This window comes from Bufo gargarizans, chromosome 3, assembly GCF_014858855.1.
Source record: "Bufo gargarizans isolate SCDJY-AF-19 chromosome 3, ASM1485885v1, whole genome shotgun sequence".
Classification (NCBI taxonomy): Eukaryota; Metazoa; Chordata; class Amphibia; order Anura; family Bufonidae; genus Bufo; species Bufo gargarizans.
Genome location: NC_058082.1, coordinates 158085817 through 158107105, shown reverse-complemented (window position 1 = coordinate 158107105; position 21289 = coordinate 158085817). Strand labels below are relative to the sequence as shown.

The 21289-nt window shown below is 42.5% G+C and overlaps 1 protein-coding gene across 2 annotated transcripts in view; it reads right to left on the bottom strand.

The window, feature by feature from the left end:
- Positions 1–3165: 3165 nt before the first annotated feature.
- Positions 3166–21289, bottom strand: part of NABP2 (nucleic acid binding protein 2) — a 40226-nt gene continuing 22102 nt past the window's right edge. For both annotated transcript variants that reach the window (XM_044286184.1, XM_044286183.1), the window contains exons 4-7: positions 9461–9532; positions 8004–8085; positions 7863–7926; positions 3166–4940 (exon numbers count right to left, since the gene is read on the bottom strand). In XM_044286184.1, the coding sequence (XP_044142119.1) occupies positions 4762–4940; positions 7863–7926; positions 8004–8085; positions 9461–9532 (397 nt within the window). In that variant the 3' untranslated portion in view covers positions 3166–4761. The remainder of the gene's footprint in view (positions 4941–7862; positions 7927–8003; positions 8086–9460; positions 9533–21289) is intronic.

The window sequence follows — 21289 nt, the reverse complement described above, 5'->3', positions numbered from 1 at the left end:
AATGGGTCCAGATCTGTTCCGCAAAAAACGGAACAGATCAGGAAAGAAACAACGGACGTGTGAATGGACCCTTATGCTGTTATTACCTATTATTTTACTCCTAAATCTCTGCTTCCAAAAGGTGCTATGTATTTGTGCTGCTCTCGGTAGCTACCTCCATAGCTTCCCCTACCTCTTAAAAGCTACCTCTTTTTTATGATGCTATTTTATTTATGCAAAGTGTTCTGTAAAAAAGATTGTTAAAAGAAAAGAAAGAGGTAAGTGGGTTATATTTTACCAACTTTTATATATGAAACCTCAAGCCTGCCTCAGTTACATAGAAATATTGGCATTAAGCAAAATAAAATACAATTTATAATAGTGGGAAAATTGTCTAATAAACTCAACTTCTTTACGCCGTGTGCAGACTCAGCAAAGATTCAGTGCTGTGGAGATGGTCTAAAGCAGGAATGCCCAACCTGCAGCCCTCCAGCTGTTGCAAAACTACAACTCCCAGCATTCCCAGACAGCTTACAGCTATTCGCCTACAGCAGGGCATGGTGGGAGTTTTACAACATCTGGAGGGCCACAGGTTGAGCATCCCTGGCCTAAAGGATATGAAAATTCTTTTAAAACCTTTTCAGACACAATGGGTTCCACTATCCTCTTTCTACGTCACACTTCCTGTACTGCATTGTGCTCTGAAAGGTTGTCCCCAAAACTGTGTGATAGTAGCCAGGCTATTGGCTATGCTGGGAGATACATGATAAGTACTGACATGAGAAAAATTACGCCAAAAGATGAATCGCACTGCCATAGATGCTCCCATCTAGTCTTGTCCGTATGGGCGATCCCGTCTGATACTGTAGTTCAGTCATATTCAAGTGAGACTGAGCTGCAGTACCAGGCATAATCATCCAAGTACAGTCCATCAGTGATTGAGCCCTGGATGACCCCCTTTAGTATCAACCAACCACTATAGACCTGCAGAAAAATAAAAACACAGCTATTTTATTAACCAATTAACCTATTCATTGGCTGTAAAATAATTAAATGTTGAAAGAAACTGAAAGTTCCATTAGAATTGAAGCCAAGCATACAGATGACATACTCATATGTAAGACACAAAAAATGATCACATATGAAAGCAACGTTGTATTCACAGTAGGATTGATGCAACACAGCATATATAACAATTTGTTACACAGTGCATGTGACACAATGGGGTTGTCAGGATTTACCACATTCACATGTACTTTATGATACAAAAAGGCAACTTGTTGCGCGCGCGCGCGCACCCCCCCCCCCCCCACCCCCCCCCCCCCCCCGAAGGGCCTTCAGCTTCTCTGATGGTCAAAAGATGCCAGCAGTTCAACAAAGTATGGAGAGCGTCAGTACATGGCTTTGCCAACGAATACATTTCATAAAAGTATCTGAAAAAAATAAATAAAAAAAATACATAGCGAACCTTCTGTTGATGTGATGAATAAAATGGTTTTCTGTTTAGGACAGAGAACTTCTATATTTGCGCGCATTCACATAAGTATTTTTGCTGCGGCTCGGATGCAGAACCATTAATTTCAATGAGACTGAAAAAGATGCGGACAGCACGGTGTGCTGTCCTCATCCTTATGTCCATTCAGCAGCCCCACAAAGCATAAAAAAATAAATAAAAAAAGAACAAAATTAATACGGTCGTGTGACTGTCTTAGTGTGAGAGTTAGAGAAAAATGGTTGGTTTTATACTTACACTTTGGGATCACTCGGTTCTAGGTCAAGTAGGATCAGAATAGTGTTGTAGGAAAGACATTTGCACTGCACTATACAAAGTTTGTTGCCATTTGATTCGGTTAATGCCAGGACCTAGGAGGCATTCACTTCATCAAATTTGGGGCACTAAAGTATATTACAGCTAACACATGATTGGCACTATGTATATTTTTTTTTAGAATTAGTTTTAAAAGTTTGATTAAAGAGGTTTTCCATATTCAGGGGCATACTTACCTACTCTCCACCACTGGCTTGTTTACTACTCCACCACATGTCAACATGCGGTTTGATGTCCACAGCAGTGACGCACCCCCCCTTGCATCATGTCAATGGTTCACATGACGCAAGGGGGAACGGTCCCCACTGTAGTCAGTAATTGGCTATAGCGGCCATCAAACTGGAGCAGCAGATAAATATGCTTCCCTCCACAGATTTCACCACTGGGGGAAAAGGGTCTGCCTTAAAAGACCTCCGAAGATGGAAAACCCCTTCAAAGCAGCCTGAATTGTTTGATAAAAATGGCTTACTGCAGTCAGTAAATAAGGACACAGAGAATGAGCTTTAAATTTCAAGGAAAAAATCTGCAACTAAAGTTTAACTACTAAGGCCGTTTTTACATCACCACTATTATTTCTGTTCCGTTATAGGAGCAGAAGGATGAAAAATAACGGCAGTGCCAGATTCAGCACAAAACTGAAATGGGATCCGTCAGATTTCCGTTTGGGAGAACTAATTTTAGAGGAGAAAAAATAAATAAAAATAAATATATTATATATAATATATATATATATATATATATATATATATATATATATATATATATATATATATATATATATATATATATATATATAAATATCCTGCATGCAGGACTTTTATCTCCGCTATTTTTGACAAACTCTGTGACGGAGGCCCAGAATGGAGCCTCCAATGCAGATGTGAACGGAACCTTACTATTGTAATTTACTTTGTTACAAAAATGCTCTAGTTTTAAGATATTGGGGGTTCATTTATTAATCTGAAGTATGCCTAAATTAGGCATATTTGAGGCGCAGATGGCGCATCGGTTAGGTCTAAAATTGCGGGTGTGGAAGGAGATGGGCCATCATTTAGCAAGAGAGCTGGCTTACATTTAGAACTGGCGCTGGATGTGCCGAAGTAAGGGTCCATTCACACGTCCGTAGAATGGGTCCAGATCCGTTCCGCAACGTTGCTGAATTAATCCGGACCCATTCATTCTCTATGGGGCCGGAAAAGATGCGTACAGCACACAAAAAAAAAAAATTATACATAGAGATAGATAGATAGAAATCTATCTATCTATCTATCTATCTATGTTCTATCCTTGTCTGCAATTGCGGACAATAGGCAGTTCTATGAGGGTGTCGGCCGGGTGCATTGCGGATCCGCAATACACTACGGATGTGTGAATGGACCCTTATGAAGAGGCCTGTGCCTCTTCATAACTTTGGCGGATCCTCCACCAGCTATGGGGCTTTATTAAGACCGGCGTCTGAAAGGTGTGCATGAGCTCTTACAGGTAAGGAGCTGTAGAAAAAAGGACACACTGAGAAAGGACACACCCCAGTGAGCGAAAGATGCAGGAAAGGAAATGCCCCCTGACATGCCAAACCAGTACCCTACTCTGCACTGAAACGTGGCACAATAGCTGTCTGTGGATGGGTCTTTTTTCTTCCAAGTCCTATTCAGTGGGCAAGACATTGACTTATTGGGCAGCCATCCAATAAGTGATATTAGCCAGCTTTCTGTCCTCCTGGATACGAGTTTATTTACGGGGTGAAAAATTGACATTATGATCACAGCAAAATTAAAACACAATTAAGGCCTCATGCACGGGCAACGTCAATGCAGCGACAGGGACGGATCGAGACCTATTCCACCTGAATGGATCCGTGATCTGTCCGCACTGCAAAAAAATAAAACGTAACATGTTCTATTTTTTGCGGTGCCAAGGCATGCACAGAAACACCAGGAAAGCACTCCATAGTGCTTCTATGGGGTTCCTTGCCTCCGTTCTGCACCACAGCATCCGTGATGCGGGGAGCACACGGCCCGTGCCCACATATTGCGCAATTGCACAGACAAGTTTTCTATATTACCGTACATATTTCCTTTGAGAATTAGTATACCAAAAGGACATTTTCATGACAAACGTTTGTAGGAGTAACCTGATAACATGTGGTAAATGTGAATCACATTTAAAAGACAGATTAAAAAATACTACTGTTCAAAACACAATTCGTAGTCTCCATGTCTGACATATACTGCCATTACAGTAAAGTTCCTTTAATCCAGCAACTGCTGTCAAATTAGTAAAACTATTATCAATTATCAAAACTGGCTTACTTGCCCAAAGCAACCAATCAGAGTCCACATTTAATTTTTCTGAGCTCATTTGGAAAATGAAAGGAGGAATCTGATTGATTGCAATGGGCAACTAAGTCAGTTCTACTTTACAACACTTTTGATAAATCTCCCCCCAAGGAGAATTAAAAGGAATAAAAGAGAGAGATAAAAGAAGCAGAATTGCAACCCAGTGAAAAAAAGGTTACATAGGATAAAACAAAAAAAAGGCTACCATAAAATAGCAGATGCCAGAATAAAGGAAGTTTATACATGCCTTGAATACATCCACTTGTGTCATCAACTTCCATTCCAAGCCCAGTGTCTCATGATAAAATGAATGACCTGATGTTAAAACCATGGGCCAAGTGTGCACATCTCGAGCCCTACTTCCTAGGGCTTTGCTTGCACAGGTTATAATACTATATAGAGATACTTATCTTTCACATTGTAAGAACACTTCCTTACAGACATGTTATATAACGCACTAGGAGGAGTCATTAAAACATCATCCAGATCCTGCCCTCTGCTGGCGAGTGATGAGTAAAACACAAATGTGGCTTCTCTCCAGATTTACACTAGGAGCAGAGTGTAAGATGGGAAGAATATAAGCCAGTTTTTGGTCACCATTTCTAAGAATTAGGTCCGCTATCTTTTCCCAGTCCGCCGTGTCTCTTTGCCATTACTGACTGAGTTTGGAGCTCCAGGGAGCAAGTGGTTGGGCTGGCTGCGTGTAATTCGTCCACTCGACTGGTGAGGAGTTGCTGGAGGCTGGTGGACGGCGCCAACTTGGTTGTTGTTTCCGTTACCGTTTGGTAGCTCTGAAGCTAGAATTAAAATTAACATACATGAGGGCAATCATTCATAAATTATTTTCTAACTAAAAAAAAAAAAAAGAGGTTTTAGGGTAGAGAAATATCAAATTCATGACATAGCTACCCTCTTAATTAAAAGATTTAGGCTACTTTCACACTAGCAGCACAGACCTCTGGCAGGCTGTTCCGTCGGGTGAACAGCCTGTCGGATCTGTCCTGCCGCTAGTGAACGTGTGCCCCCAGACTGCCGCTCCGTCCCCGTTGACTATAATGGGGGCGGGGCAGAGTTCCGGCGGAGGAACGGCAGCGCATGGAGAGAGGATGCCGGAATAAGAGTCGGACATATCGTAGGTTTTATTCCAGCTGCCTCTCGTCGTGTCTCCGCCCCCATTATAGTCAATGGGGACGGAGCGGCAGTCCGGGGGCACACGTTCACTAGCGGCAGGACGGATCCGACAGGCTGATCACCCGACGGAACAGCCTGCCGGAGGTCCGTGCCGCTAGCGTGAAAGTAGCCTTATACAACAACTTCCTGGGATTAAAGGGACTGCTGCCTCCATCAATAAGACTTTCATGTCTGGGGACATGTTATACAAGGATATCAAGGATGCATACATCTGTATCCGTTTTGCAGTCTGCAAATTACGGATTTGCAAAACAGATGCAGTCCGTGTTGCAGCCGCATTTTTTGCTAACCTATCGACTTCAATGGATGCGCATTTTGCGGACTGTATGATTTATCGGTGTACTTTTCGCATCTGCAAGTCTATCTTTTTGCAGAACAGACCACGTACACAAAACAATGGGTCTGCAAACACAAAACAATGGGTCTGCAAACAAAAATGCAGACGGCACCAGGACCGCATCCGTATTTTCTTGAATCAGCAAAACGGATACAACTGTGTGCATGAGACCTAATTCTCTTCAAATTAAAAAAGTTACAGAATAATTGCTCAAAGAGACATTAGAAAGTAAAAGATAATAATCACCGAATTCTCCACGCGGGAATAAGTCATCCAGTAATACTGATTACACCCCAAAAATCTGAGACAAATACTCTTTAAGAGAAGTAATAAGTGCTAATTCATCCAGGCATTTTTAAATATGTAGGAGACGACCCGTCTATGGAGATTTAGTGGCAATGCTCTATGGGAAAATGCAAAGAGCTATATCACAGGGAAAGAGAACCAGCTCTCTAGCGCCACCTTGTGACCACGTACCATAGAGCACCACCAGTAAGTCTCCGTACACAGCTGGTCTCTAAAGAAGAGCTAGTGACCCCCTTAGCTGCACCCAAGGCCTCTTATTCAGCCAGCATCCTACTCTGTACCGATTAGGGGAAAATAACTCAAAAAAGCTGTTTGTGGATGGATATTTGGTTTGGCTGTGGGGGAAAAAATAAATAAATGGCAGGACATCTTCTAATGCGAATACTAATGAGCGCTTCCATTATGGAAGCGCTCAGTAGTACACATTAGGACCGTTGAGTGATGAATACAGTGCTACTTGTGTTCTCCTGAGCAGAAGAGATAAGTTAATTTAATTTATTTTAAAGAGCTTCTGTCACCCCACTAAAGTGATTTTTTTTGGGGGGCTAGTGAAATTAGTTATATTGCGATATATGACAATATAATTGTGTTACTTTGATCCAGCAGTTTCTGCAAAAAACGAAGTTTTATAATATGTAAATTCGGTCTCTACCAGCAAGTAGGGCGGCTCCCTCAGTGCGCCTGCGCCGATGACGTCTTCTATTTCGGTGATGTCATCGGCGCAGGCGCACTGAGGGAGTTCTGAGGAGACGAGCCTCCTCATCTCAGAGCGCCTGCGCCGAATCAACACAGGCGCACGATTTTTGAAATGCCGACAGGGCTGGCCGGAGGAGGAGATCCCGGCTGGCCCTGTCAGTCAACACGACGAGGGGGCGGATTTCTGCAGCAGCTACCAGCAAGTAGCCGCCCTACTTGCTGGTAGAAACCGAATTTACATATATTAAAACTTCGTTTTTTGCAGAAACTGCTGGATCAAAGTAAGTAACACAATTATATTGTCATATATCGCAATATAACTAATTTCACTAGCCCAAAAAAAAAAAAAAAAAACACTTTAGTGGGGTGACAGAAGCCCTTTAATGTCTTATCTGAGGTTTGATGGGGGGTCTGATGAGGAATGGGGACTTAATTTGGGGTCCGATCTAAGGTCTAATCTGAGGTTTGACGAGCAATGTGGATCTGATCTGAAGCCTGATGAAAAAAAATTAAATAAAAAATTCTTATTTTCCTCCTCTAAAAGCTCATACAATCTGTCTGACTGCTCCCTAGTTGATGCCACCACAGCTCAGAAGTACTCATCATTTTCATCATCTTGCCCAACGCGGTGCTGCAACTTTGTTTTAATGCTTCCAAGGTTTCTCTCTCATGATTCTGCCCCCCTCTAACTGATATGGCCTCTACAGCTACCTGCATGCCCCTCTAGTACAAGATGCAAGGTAGTGACTATCTCCGCACACAACACAAATCTGCAGTCCTACAGGAAAAAAAGCCCCTTCACATACATTTTGCAATCCAGTTCATTTTCCCTCTGGCATTGTACAAAAATTCCAGAACTGGCCCCATGGTTTTTAACCAATCCTGTCTTGATCCTGGATGTAAAACAGTGCCAGAAAGATAGACCCTGCAAGCAGCGTTTTTCTGTCTGGCGCTGTCAGGCTATGGAGGCTGGACTGGTGCACTACAGTGTACATACACTAAAAGAATAATAATAAATAAAAAAGTGGTGGTCAGACACAACTGATATATGGATGCCCAGGCGCACCAGAAACTGAATAATCTGACCTCCGTATATAGGGCTCATACAGACATAAAATATATTAATGTACACATTTATAAGATACATCCATGCAAATGAGTTCTAATGCAGAAAATATTTTTTCGTTACCTGGAGGAGGAGTGGTGTTGGAGGAGTTGTGATTCGTTGCTCCTGATCCGCTCTCAACCGGTGCCTTAAATAATTCAAAAGACAACTATAACAATTGAATTAGTAGCGAGATTACCTTGGAGGAACATAAAACCCACTTACCTGTTTGCTTTGGGATTGTTGCGAGACATATTCAGGGTTTGGTTCACTAAAGTTAGGCAGTTCAGAATAAACCATGCAAAATCTGAGAAAACATAAATGAATGTATATTTAATGAAAAGGCAAAATAGTCTCAAAATCCAACAGTGTGCCATAAGAAAATGTCCTTCGGTGTCTTTTGTCAGGGAAAACAAGGATTGGGCATGTTGTAGTTTAATATTCGCAAAATTATGGTCCACGATTCCAATCCCGGTAATTTAACCTCTCTGGTGCTGCGGTAAATGTTGAGGAAGAAGGTTTCCTCTGCCCTCAGATTACATCCCCCCACAATAATATTGAGGGGCTGCGATCTGGGGCTTTGTGAAGGCTGCCAGGACTGCCACAGTAAAATGCCTGTTAAACCCTGCCTCATGCAAGGTTTAACAGGCAGTGAAGAAATTTCCCATAGACTACAATAATATACTATTACAGTCTATGGTATAAGGGATCGAATGATTGCAGGTTCAAGTCCCCTTGGGGACTAAAAATTAAAGTAAGAAAAAAATTTAAAATAAAAACCACACACAACACACAACACACACACTAATGGGGTATTCCAATTTGGGACACTAATGGCATATCTAGAGAGGCTGCTCTCTCTTCGCTTCAGGAGATTCTGGAGACAGGAGCAGGTCCCAGAGGTGGGACATTGATGGCTTATTGCTGGGATATACCATCAATGTCCAAGATGGAAATACCCATTTAAACATTCAAATCATCCCCTTTTGCATATAAAAATAAACAATTAAAAGAAACATAACTGGTGTCCCCACGTCCAAAAATGGCTATTACATTATAAAAGTATTTATCCCATCTAATAGACACTGTAAATCAGGGAAAAAATAAAATTTAACATTTTTGGGTCACTTTGTTCTCCTCCCCAATATGAAATAAAAAAAAAAGTGACCAAAAAGCCGTATGTACCTTACAATGGTATCAATAAGTCAACGAGTCAACCCACAAAAACACAAACTTTAACAAAGCACACCTTTAAAAGTGAAATTTGCATCAGAATGGGGCATTTTTTAACTCTATTAATAGAAAACTATTTATTTTGAATTTTTGGTATTTTTTATTTATTTTTTTCATTTTGGCAGTAGTATGCCATTGAAAATTAACTATAAAATATTTTTTTCGGTAGCAGTCAACAAAATTAAGTGAGACGATTGGACGTACTAATAGTCCAATCAGAGAGGAAGTTAAAGAGCCAGGACAGGAAGGAGAATACATGGAGTGACTTAAAAAAATAAAAAATTATATTCAGAAAACAGTCAACCCAAGTTATGTACAATTTTCACATTCAGGCTGTTAATAAGTGATAAAAAGATGTTGATGGAAGTGTCCGTTAAAATGTGCTGAGAATTTCAATACGGCTTCCTGACAGCGTTCCATGAAATCCACATGTAAGTAACATTCCTTACTCTCCAATCTTCTGCAGATCACCTCCCCGACCTGTGTACAAAGTGAGACAGCCTTTGAAGAGAGAGGCATACCTGAAATTAGAAATCAAAGAACATTTAGACAGCTATATTCCTACACATCCATTAATCAGTGCGACAAAACATTAACTTAAAAGGGGTTGTCTCAGTTCAGCAAGTGGCATTTATCATGTAGAGAAAGTTAATACAAGGCTCTTACTAATGTATTGTGACTGTCCATATTGCTTCCTTTGCTGGCTGGATTCACTTTTCCATCACATTATACACTGCTCGTTTCCATGGTCATGATCACACTGTAATCCAGCAGTGGTAGTCGTGCTTTCACACCATAGGAAAAAGCGTTGCACTTGGGAGTGCACTTAGGATAGTGCTTTTTCCTATGGTGTGCAAGCATGGCCATCACTACTGGATTACAGGGTGGTCGTATCCATGGAGACGAACCGTGTATAATGTGATGTAAAAATCAATTCAGCCAACAGAGGAAGCAATATGGACAATCACAATACATTAGTAAATGCCTTGTATTAACTTACTCTACATGATAAATGCTATTCGCTGAACTGAGACAACCCCTTTAACACTCCCATCAGCATTTATATCTGAAGAAAAATAATAACACAAAATGGTTTTCCAATATCATGACACTTTATAATTAGCCCCACAGCACGTGGTACCTAATGAGAAGAAAAATAAAATAAAAATATTTATATACTCACTTGCTCCCTGCCTCTCCGTTCTGGCTCTATTCTCCAATCTTCCAGTCCCAGGCCTGTTCACTTTCAACTAGGGTATGGACGGAGTCACATGTGTTGCTGCAGCCAATGACTGGCCTCAGCAACAACATTGTCCCCAAGTGTGACGTGCTGATTGGGGACACTGTTGAAGACAGCCACTGGCTGCAGCAGCTCACATGCCACATCCGTGCCTCTCTACACATTATCGCAAAGTTGGCAGATGATGATGTAAGAGAAAAGAAGAAGGGTGCCCCTCTGGCATGGTATTAGTCACACAGACTTTGGATATCCTCTTGTGGTATCTCGGCCATTTCAAGTTGCACCCATCGTTCAGCTAAGGTGGTTGTTGACTGCTGTGCATGGAGATCTATCTGGTGAAAGACCTTTCCGATGGGAGAGAGATGTGGCGATTGAGCTGGATACCCTGAAGAGCAGATTGTGTAGTATAGGCAGTGTGCGGGAGGGTGCCATCTTCTTGGAACCGTTTCCCCAGGTCAAAAAAGGCAGTAGGACTGGTTCCAAAATTTCCTGGACATACAGAAAACTGGTCAATGTTCCCTCTACAAATACCAGACAGGCACAGCCATGGTAGGTCAGTGCTATACTGACACCTACCAGCAGGCTGTGCCACAGAGGCGCAGCCTGCTAGGATACACTGCAGGCAGGTTTGGGGCCTTCACTATGTTCCAGTCTGCCATGCACAGACATCCCACAATCTCATTCGTGGAGTGCTGATGGAGACAGAGGGAGTTCGCTCCTTCTGTAACCACTTTGATATCGCTATTGACTGTGGCATCTAAGGCATTAAACGGGCCAAAACAGCAATTCTGACAGTCCAGGCCTTTATAGCAGGAGCCAAGCTTTCATATGAGAAAGGAGAGCACAGGAGACCAATGCAGCACCTTTATGTATTGGCGGTCATTAAGGGTTTAAGTAAAGATTAAGGGGCACACTTATTAAACAACAGCGTTTTAGACTCCGGTCTTAATAAAGGCTCACAGCTGGCGGTAGTTCCTCCGAAGTTATTAAGAGGCGCAGGCCTCTCCATAACTTTGGCACATCCAGCGCCAGTTCTAAATGTAAGACAACTTCCAAGCTGTCTTACATTTAATCCATTTTCTACGCCTAAAACAGGCATAGAAAATGATGAATGAGATGGGCCTGCTGGCCCGTCCACTTCCCTCCCACAATTTTAGACCTGCTGTGAGCGTATTTCAGAATATTAAATAACCCCCTAAGGCCCCTTTCACAGCGGCGAGTATTCCGTGCGGATGCGATGCGCGAGTTGAACGCATTGCACCCGCACTGAATCCGGACCCATTCATTTCTATGGGGCTGTGCACATGAGCGGTAATTTTCATGCATCACTTGTGCGTTGAGTGAAAATCGCAGCATGCTCTATATTGTGCGATCCGCAAGCAGGTGCAGATGCGATGCGATTTTCACGCACGGTTGCTAGGAGACGATCGGGATGGAGACCCGAGCATTATTATTTTCCCTTGTAACATGGTTATAAAGGGAAAATAATAGCATTCTGAATACAGAATGCATAGTAAAACAGCACTGGAGGGGGTTAAAAAAATAAATAAATTTAACTCACCTAAGGCCTCTTTCACACTTGCGTTGTCCGGATCAGTCGTGTACTCCATTTGCCGGAATACACACGCCGGATCCGGAAAAACGCAAGTGAACTGAAAGCATTTGAAGACGGATCAGTCTTCAAAATGCGTTCAGTGTTACTATGGCAGCCAGGACGCTATTAAAGTCCTGGTTGCCATAGTAGTAGTGGGGAGTGGGGGAGCAGTATACTTGCCGTCCGAGCAGCTCCTGGGGGCGCTCCAGAATGACGTCAGAGCGCCCCATGCGCATGGATGATGTGTCCATGCGATCACGTGATCCATGCGCTTGGGGCGCCCTGACGTCACTCTGGAGCGCCCCGGGAGCCACACGGACGGTAAGTATACTGCTTCCCCGCTCCCCACTACACTTTACCATGGCTTCCAGGACTTTAGCGTCCTGGCAGCCATGGTAACCATTCAGAAAAAGCTAAACGTTGGATCTGGCAATGCGCCGAAACGACGTTTAGCTTAAGGACGGATCCGGATTAATGCCTTTCAATGGGTTCAGGATTTTTGACCGGACCAAAAAGCGCAGCATGCTGCGGTATTTTATCCGGCCAAAAAACGTTCCAGTCCTGAACTGAAGACATCCTGATGCATCCTGAACGGATTTCTCTCCATTCAGAATGCATGGGGATAATCCTGATCAGGATTCTTCCGGCATAGAGCCCCGACGACGGAACTCTATGCCGGAACAAAAGAACGCAAGTGTAAAAGAGCCCTTAGTCCACTTGATCGCGAAGCCCGGCATCTCCTTCTGTCTCCTTTGTTGAATAGGACCTGTGGCGAGCATTAAATACCATGGTAAAAGATCATGTGACGTACCATGTGATGACCGGAGTGACGTCAAAGGTCCTTTACCTGTATTTAATGCTCACCACAGGTCCTATTCAACAAAGGAGACAGAAGGAGATGCCGGGCTTCGCGATCAAGTGGACTAAGGTGAGTTAAATTATTTTTATTTATTTTTTAACCCCTCCAGCACTGTTTTACTATGCATTCTGTATTCAGAATGCTATTATTTTCCCTTATAACCATGCTATAAGGGAAAATAATACAATCTACAGAACACTGATCCCAAATCTGAACTTCTGCGAAGAAGTTCGGGTTTGGGTACCAAACATGCGCGATTTTTTTCACGCGAGTGCAAAACGCAATACAATGTTTTGCACTCGCGCGGAAAAATCGCGCATTTCCCCGCAACGCACCCGCCTCTTATCTGGGCCAAAAATAAGACGCCCGTGTGAAAGAGGCCCAACTCTTTCCCTGCCAAGGAAGGAAGTATCTTGTACGTCTTTCGCAGGGTAGTACGTCATTATCAACTACGTATCTCATATGGGTTAATCTCAGGCTGTCCATCACTTAGAGATGCAAGCCAAATCTTTTTTAAAGGCTGACAAAGTCAGCTTTAAAACAAAAGGATTACAACACTACTGGCGATACATTGCAAGTTAGAGCCCTTAGAATCTGATCCCAATGAAAGCTGCATGTACCTAAAGCTCTTACATCCAACCCAACTTCTAAGGGCTGTAACCCACGATCTTTTACAACTAGTGTTGCGATCCTGGTTTTGTTGTAAAACAGAGAGCCGAGATGTTATAGCTCTAGCTAATATACAGCCCGAGATATGCCAGGATAAAGCAGCGCCCCCCACCTTTCAGCAGGCTGTGATGTCAGGAGGAGAAAAGGAGGTATATATTTATATTTTGTTTTCCAGAAAAGGAGCGAGAAGATGATCACTTACTCATCTAATCATCCCTCTGTACCAAATTTGGTAATTTTATTGATGCCATGACCCAGACATTTACCTGTGTCCAGATCACAGCACCAAATAAGGTGTACCAAACACGCCATAAACACTAAAGTTTACATATTACACTGTCTCTATCCTGTCCATACTCGATCTATAGAGTAAAACATACAGACCACTTCTCTAGTGATACTGGTTACAATCTACAGTAATTGCGACAACTTACCACCTATTCAATTTTAATCAGTCAGAATAGACATTTTCGCTCATTGACAGCATAAACTACCGCAGTGTCACGAAAAGGTAGGGATAAGTGCAGTCCTAAACTCCATCCACTTCTCTATCCCTACCTACTTGCGCGGTCCTTCCTAACTGACGGGGTACAACTGGGCGGCAGTCCCTAGCTTACGTACATGCAGGGGCCTAAAGGAAGAAAATAACGAGGGAAGAAAACAAAAGACAAAGACAGAACAAAAAGAAGCGCAAAGTTTCCCAGGCTGGGAAAGTACCACAACAGGAACAACTGGAATCCGAGGTCAAGAGCTATGAGGTAACAGAGGCACAAAGGGTTAATACAAAATCAAAGTCAAAGTCAATACAAGCCGAGGTCAGGAGCCAAGAGATCGTCAGTACAAGGGATAACACCAGGTCAAGGTCAAATACAAGCTGAAGTCAAACAAACAAGGTCACACATGCAGAGAACGCTAGTGAGGTGATAAGACCAATCACAGGCAACCTGTGGCCAGCACGCTACCTGTTTTAATAGGAGTAATTGATGGGTCACATTACCCATAATCACTGGCATAGGTTTTTACAGGTGAGCCAAATGGAATCTCCTCACCAACCTCATAGCATGCATTTTACTCGCTGGCACCCAAGACCTTTCTTCAGGACCAAAACCTTTCCAGTGAACTAGATATTGCAAAGAATTACTTACTTTTCTCATATCAAGGATTCTAGAAACCTCGTATTCTAGTTGACCTGCAACCTCCACTAGCGGCAGAGATTTCAGCGCAGGAGAAACGAGCGACACATACTTTGAGTAGAGCTTTGTGAAAAACATTATGAATATGAAAGGAGTCAGGTAACAGTAACTTAAAAGACACAGGGTTAATGATGTCAATAATCTCATAAGGGCCAATAAATCGAGGTGCAAATTTACCCGAAGGTATCTTAAGACACAAATTCTTGGTGGATAACCACACCTTATCTCCCAACCCAAAATCCACCCCTTTAGAGCGCCTTTTGTCAGAATTAATCTTTTGAACCTCCTGGGCTTTTTTTCAGGTTCGTTTGAACCTGGTCCCAGTTCTTTAACTACCAAAATCAGCTTCAGGAATCTCAGGAAGATGGCAAAAATGAGCTAAATCGCTGATGAAATCCAAGATTAGAAAAGGGAGACATATCAGTAGAAGAGTTCACTTGATTAATTAATGGCGAATTCAGCCAACGACAAATGTTTCACCCAAAGATGTTGGTTGTCGGAGACGCAACACCTCAAATACTGTTTCAGAGACTGGTTTAAATGTTCAATTTGACCGTTGGTTTCAGGGTGAAAGACTGAAGAAGAAGAAAAAAAAAAAAAAAAAAAAAGGACAGACAGAGAAATATTAAAAATTTATGACAAAAAGGCCCTTCAAAATTTTGAGATGAATTGATCACCTCTATCCGAAATCACGTTCTCCGGAATTCCGTGTAGACGTATCACCTGGTTCACGAAAAGAGGAGCTAAAAGGTTTTAGCATTGAGCAATTTTGACAAAGGAATGAAATGAACCATTTTGCTAAACCTGTCAACGATTACCCACACAACCGACTTACCCTCTGAAACCGGTAGGTCGGTAATAAAATCCATGGAAATATAGGACCAAGGTCCACTAGGGATAGGCAGGGGTCGCAACTCACCGACCAGATGGAACCAAGGCGTCTTGGACCTTGCACAAACCTCACAAGAGGACATATGACTGGATATCTCTAGACAAGGTGGGCCACCAATAAAACCTGGAAACTAGTTCCTTGGTGGCATTAATGCCAGGATGCCCACTAAAAACAGATTTGTGGCACTCACCTAATAGTCAGAGATGCAAATGACCAGGGACAAACAACTTATCTTTAGGGGATTGTACCAGAGCCAAGTGTTGTCCCACAGTAATCTCTGTTGTCAAATCACAAGAGACTGCAGCCACAATGATACCGACTGGCAAAATAGGTTCTGGTGGGAGTATCAGGAGACTGAAAGGCACAAACACTCTGGGATAGGGCATCAGCTTTGACATTTTTACTTCCTGGCCTGAAAGTAATGCAAAAGTTAAAGAGTGTAAAGAACAATGCCCACCTAGCCTGTCTATGATTCAAACGTTTAGCAGATTCCAAAAACATTAAATTCTTATGATTGGTAAGTACCGTAACACGATGTTGAGCCCCCTCCAAAAAATGACGCCATTCCTCAAAGGCCCATTTAATAGCAAGTAACTCTCGATTACCAATATCATAATTTCACTCAGTAGAAGAGAAGAACTTATGGGAAAAGAAAGCACAAGGCCTCAGTTCGTGAGAGAGTTGATGACCCTTGGGATAGTACTGCTCCTACCCCATCCTCGGAGGTATCAACTTCAACCACAAAAAGCCTCTCTTGGTCTGGTTGAACCAACACTGGAGCGTTAACGAAACACCTCTTGAGTGTTTCAAACGCTTCTATGGCCTCAGGCAACCAATTGACTAGATCCGCCCCCTTCTTGGTTAGGTCAGTGAGAGGCTTTGCAATAAATAGAAAAAAAGAAAATCTTAAAACTTCTGGTAATAAATAGAAAAACCCAGAAAGCATTGTAACGCTTTAAGAGAGAAGGGTCTCACCCATTCCAAAATAGCCTGCACCTTTCCCGGAGCCATCTTAAAGGATTGGGGTGTGAGAATATATCCCAAAAATAAAGTTTCCTACGTTCCAAATATATACTTCTCACCTTTCGCAAATAATCTGTTCTCTCGAAGAACCTCAAGTACTTGGCTAGTGTGAATAACTTGAGAATACCAGTCAGAAGAATAAATCGAATGTCATCTAAATAAACAATCATGAATTTTCCAATAAATTGCCTAAAAAGATCATTGACAAAATTTTGGAAAACCGCCAGAGCATTACTTAAACCGAACGGCATCACTAAATATTCATAATGACCCTCAGGGGTATTAAAAATCAGTTTTCAACTCACCCACCTCCTTAATTCGAATAAGATTATAGGCCCCCCTGAGATCAATTTTAGTGAACCAGTGAGCTCCAAGAACTTGATTAAACAGGTCTGGGATTAGAGGCAAAGAGTATTGGTTCTTAACAGTAATCTTATTTAATTCTCTATAATCAATACATGGTCTTAGTCCACCATCCTTTTTTCCCAACGAAGAAAAACCCTGCCCCCATAGGAGAGACCAAGGGTCTACTATGTCCTTTTTGTAAGCTCTCCTTCAAGTAATCCCTCAGACTTCTGTTCCAAATTATAAATATGACCCCTAGCGTACTTAGACCCCGGAACAAGATTGATGGCACAATCATATGGTCTATGAGAGGGAAGGAAATCGGCATTGGACATGGAAAAAACCATCAGCAGAGTCATTGATATACAGTACAGACCAAAAGTTTGGACACACCTTCTCATTCAAAGAGTTTTCTTTATTTTCATGACTATGAAAATTGTAGATTCACACTGAAGGCATAAAAACTATGAATTAACACATGTGGAAATATATACATAACAAAAAAGTATGAAACAACTGAAACTATGTCATATTCTAGGTTCTTCAAAGTAGCCACCTTTTGCTTTGATTACTGCTTTGCACACTCTTGGCATTCTCTTGATGAGCTTCAAGAGGTAGTCACCTGAAATGGTTTTCACTTCACAGGTGTGCCCTGTCAGGTTTAATAAATGGGATTTCTTCCCTATAAATGGGGTTGGGACCATCAGTTGCGTTGTAGAGAAGTCAGGTGGATACACAGCTGATAGTCCTACTGAATAGACTGTTAGAATTTGTATTATGGCAAGAAAAAAGCAGCTAAGTAAAGAAAAACGAGTGGCCATCATTACTTTAAGAAATGAAGGTCAGTCAGTGTGAAAAATTGGGAAAACTTTGAAAGTGTCCCCAAGTGCAGTCACAAAAACCATCAAGCGCTACAAAGAAACTGGCTCACATGCGGACCACCCCAGGAAAGGAAGACCAAGAGTCACCTCTGCTGCGGAGGATAAGTTCATCCGAGTCACCAGCCTCAGAAATCGCAGGTTAACAGCAGCTCAGATTAGAGAGCAGGTCAATGCCACACAGAGTTCTAGCAGCAGACACATCTCTAGAACAACTGTTAAGAGGAGACTGTGTGAATCAGGCCTTCATGGTAGAATATCTGCTAGGAAACCACTGCTAAGGACAGGCAACAAGCAGAAGAGACTTGTTTGGGCTAAAGAACACAAGGAATGGACATTAGACCAGTGGAAATCTGTGCTTTGGTCTGATGAGTCCAAATTTGAGATCTTTGGTTCCAACCACCGTGTCTTTGTGCGACGCAGAAAAGGTGAACGGATGGACTCTACATGCCTGGTTCCCACCGTGAAGCATGGAGGAGGTGCTTTACTGGTGACACTGTTGGGGATTTATTCAAAATTGAAGGCATACTGAACCAGCATGGCTACCACAGCATCTTGCAGCGGCATGCTATTCCATCCGGATTGCGTTTAGTTGGACCATCATTTATTTTTCAACAGGACAATGACCCCAAACACACCTCCAGGCTGTGTAAGGGCTATTTTTTCTAAACTCGTTTTATTGAACGAATCATTAGAAAAAGTACAGGTGACATTAGTGTACATAAAAGTCAATGAGACATACAGGTGTGGAGCAAAGTAAGTACATCACCATATACATATTAGCAACAATTGCAACAAAGCTACAATTAACATTTGTAAAGCATGTACAAAACAATCATGGCGGGCAGAACGTGTGGTCGCGACATGAGCATATCACACTAACACTGCATTAAGGTTGTCTGAAAATCTAGATGCTGAATACATTGTATGCATGGATGAACACCAAGACCCCCACACCTTATTGAACTTCTCGGGGCAACCCCGGTTCTTAAATACAATATTCTCGTAGGACACCACGTTGTTCACAAGCACTTTCCATTGATTAATAGAAGGTCGTCTATCACCCATCCAGCGGATCGCAATAGCCTTACGCGCAAGGAATAGTGTTTCCCTCAGGAAAATTCTGTAATGATGAGGATAGACTTCCTCATCCAGTATACCAAATAGGCACACCTGTGGGGTCAATGCCACCGAAGGCTGTGTGAGTGTGTTAATGAAACTTACAATTGCAGACCAGAAGGTTTGTATGTATGAGCATTCCCATATAAGGTGCCGGACATTTGCCCCATCTGCATCACATCTATGACACCTGGAGTGTGTCAACTGGCCGATCCTATGTAGCCGCACGGGTGATAGATAACTTTGGTGCACAATACATAGCTGAATAAATCTATTCTTGATAGATGGGGAAACCTGTAAAAGGGGATTCCAATATATCATTAATATCCTCCTTAGTAATACCTGGCATCAGTGTTTCCCATTTAGATAAAACCAAGAGGGGAGCACTATGCATTTTAGTACTCAGCAATTGGGTATAAAGGGCAGAATCCCTTGGGGCCTTGGGAGCGGATGACGCCTATCAGTGAGTAGTCAGAGATAGATACTACAGTGTTTCCAAAGTGGGTACTCATTGCATGTCGTACCTGAAGGTATTTGAAAAAGGCTGTTCTAGGGAGACCATGACGATCCCTCAACTGCTCAAAAGAGTTAAATACATTGCTGGAATATAAATCTCCCAGAACGCCAATCCCATGATTCTCCCAGAACCGCCCATCTATCCCTGTACGGAGAGAAGGAAACATAGGATTGTCTCACAAAGGCACCTCAGGTAACAGCCCTGTGTGAGAATGTAGTTTCTTGCCAGCCTCCCAAACTTGTACAGCTAGCTTATGTACAGGTAGAAGCAGTCGACCAAACAATTTTGGTTGTTCCAGCACTGGCCACAATGATGTGATGTCTAAGAACACCGCTAATTGTCTTTCGGCTCTAGCTAGAGTGCCATCCGAGGAGACCATGACCGTAAGTGCCTCAACTGTCCTGACAGATAATACAAATAGAGATCAGGCAGGGACTTACCACCCTCCCCCCTGGGTCTGCATAGCGCGTCAATAGACAATTTACATCTATTATTACCCCATATGAATGGAGAAAGAAGGGATCTAAAACGTTGAAATAACTTTTTAGGCACTAAGAAGGGAGCATGCTCTAAAACATATAACCACTTAGGTAAAATTATTAGTTTAATCAAATTAATTCGCCCAGGGACTGATAAGGGGAGCCCACTCCAAACCCTGAATTTGTCTGCACTATAATTCAAGAGAGGCTGTATGTTGAGGGAGTGGAAGGATGTTGCATCCTTAGTAATGTGAATTCCCAAATACTTGCACTCAGACACTATAGGGAATTCCGTATCCAAAGAGGATGAGGGTAAGGAATACAACGGAAACAGAAGATTTAGTCCAGTTAATCTTGAGACCAGAAAACCGGCTAAATGTTTCAATGAGGTGAGTAGCTTGAGGCATCGTAGTCTCCACCTCTGACATGAACAGCATCATGTCGTCCGCGTATAGTCCCACTCTGTCCTCTTGATCTCCTATATATATTCCCCGGTATAGCTCATCAGACCGGATTCGAATAGCTAGGGGCTCAATCGCCAGGGCAAATAACAATGGCGACAACGGGCATCCTTGTCTGGTCCCACGACTCAAATTAAAGTTCGCGGAGCACATACCGTTCACCAGAATACCAGCAGAGGGTTGTTTATACAGTACTGAAATCCACTTAATAAATGCGGGACCTATCCCAAAACATTCCAGGGATGCTAATGTGTAAGGGCTATTTTACCATGAAGGAGAGTGATGACCTGGCCTCCACAGTCACCGGACCTGAACCCAATCGAGATGCTTTGAGGTGAGCTGGACCGCAGAGTGAAGGCAAAAGGGCCAACAAGTGCTAAGCATCTCTGGGAACTCCTTCAAGACTGTTGGAAGACCATTTCAGGTGACTACCTCTTAAAGCTCATCGAGAGAATGCCAAGAGTGCGCAAAGCAGTAAAGTAATCAAAGCAAAAGGTGGCTACTTTGAAGAACCTAGAATATGACATATTTTCAGTTGTTTCACACTTTTTTGTTATGTATATAATTCCACATGTGTTAATTCATAGTTATGATGCCTTCAGTGTGAATCTACAATTTTCATAGTCATGAAAATAAAAAAAACTCTTTGAATGAGAAGGAGTGTCCAAACTTTTGGTCTGTACTGTATGTGGGAAGAGTTTTCGACTCTGTAGTGACTCCAACCTGAATAATAGGTAGACAACATGAATCACATTTTAACCCCCATTTCTCTAATTCACCCGTGGACCAGTTGATGACTGGGTTATGAACCTGGAGCCAAGAACTATCAAAAAATAACACTTCGTATGAAGGGTCTCCACAGTCAAGGTCACCTCAGGGGGTACAAAATTCTACTGTTCTGCCCACCAAAGGAGTGGAGTCAATAGCAATAATATGAATGGGGTTAGCAAGAGACAAAGCAAAATTGTGGTCAATAAAATTAGAGGCGGACACAGAATCAATAAGTGCC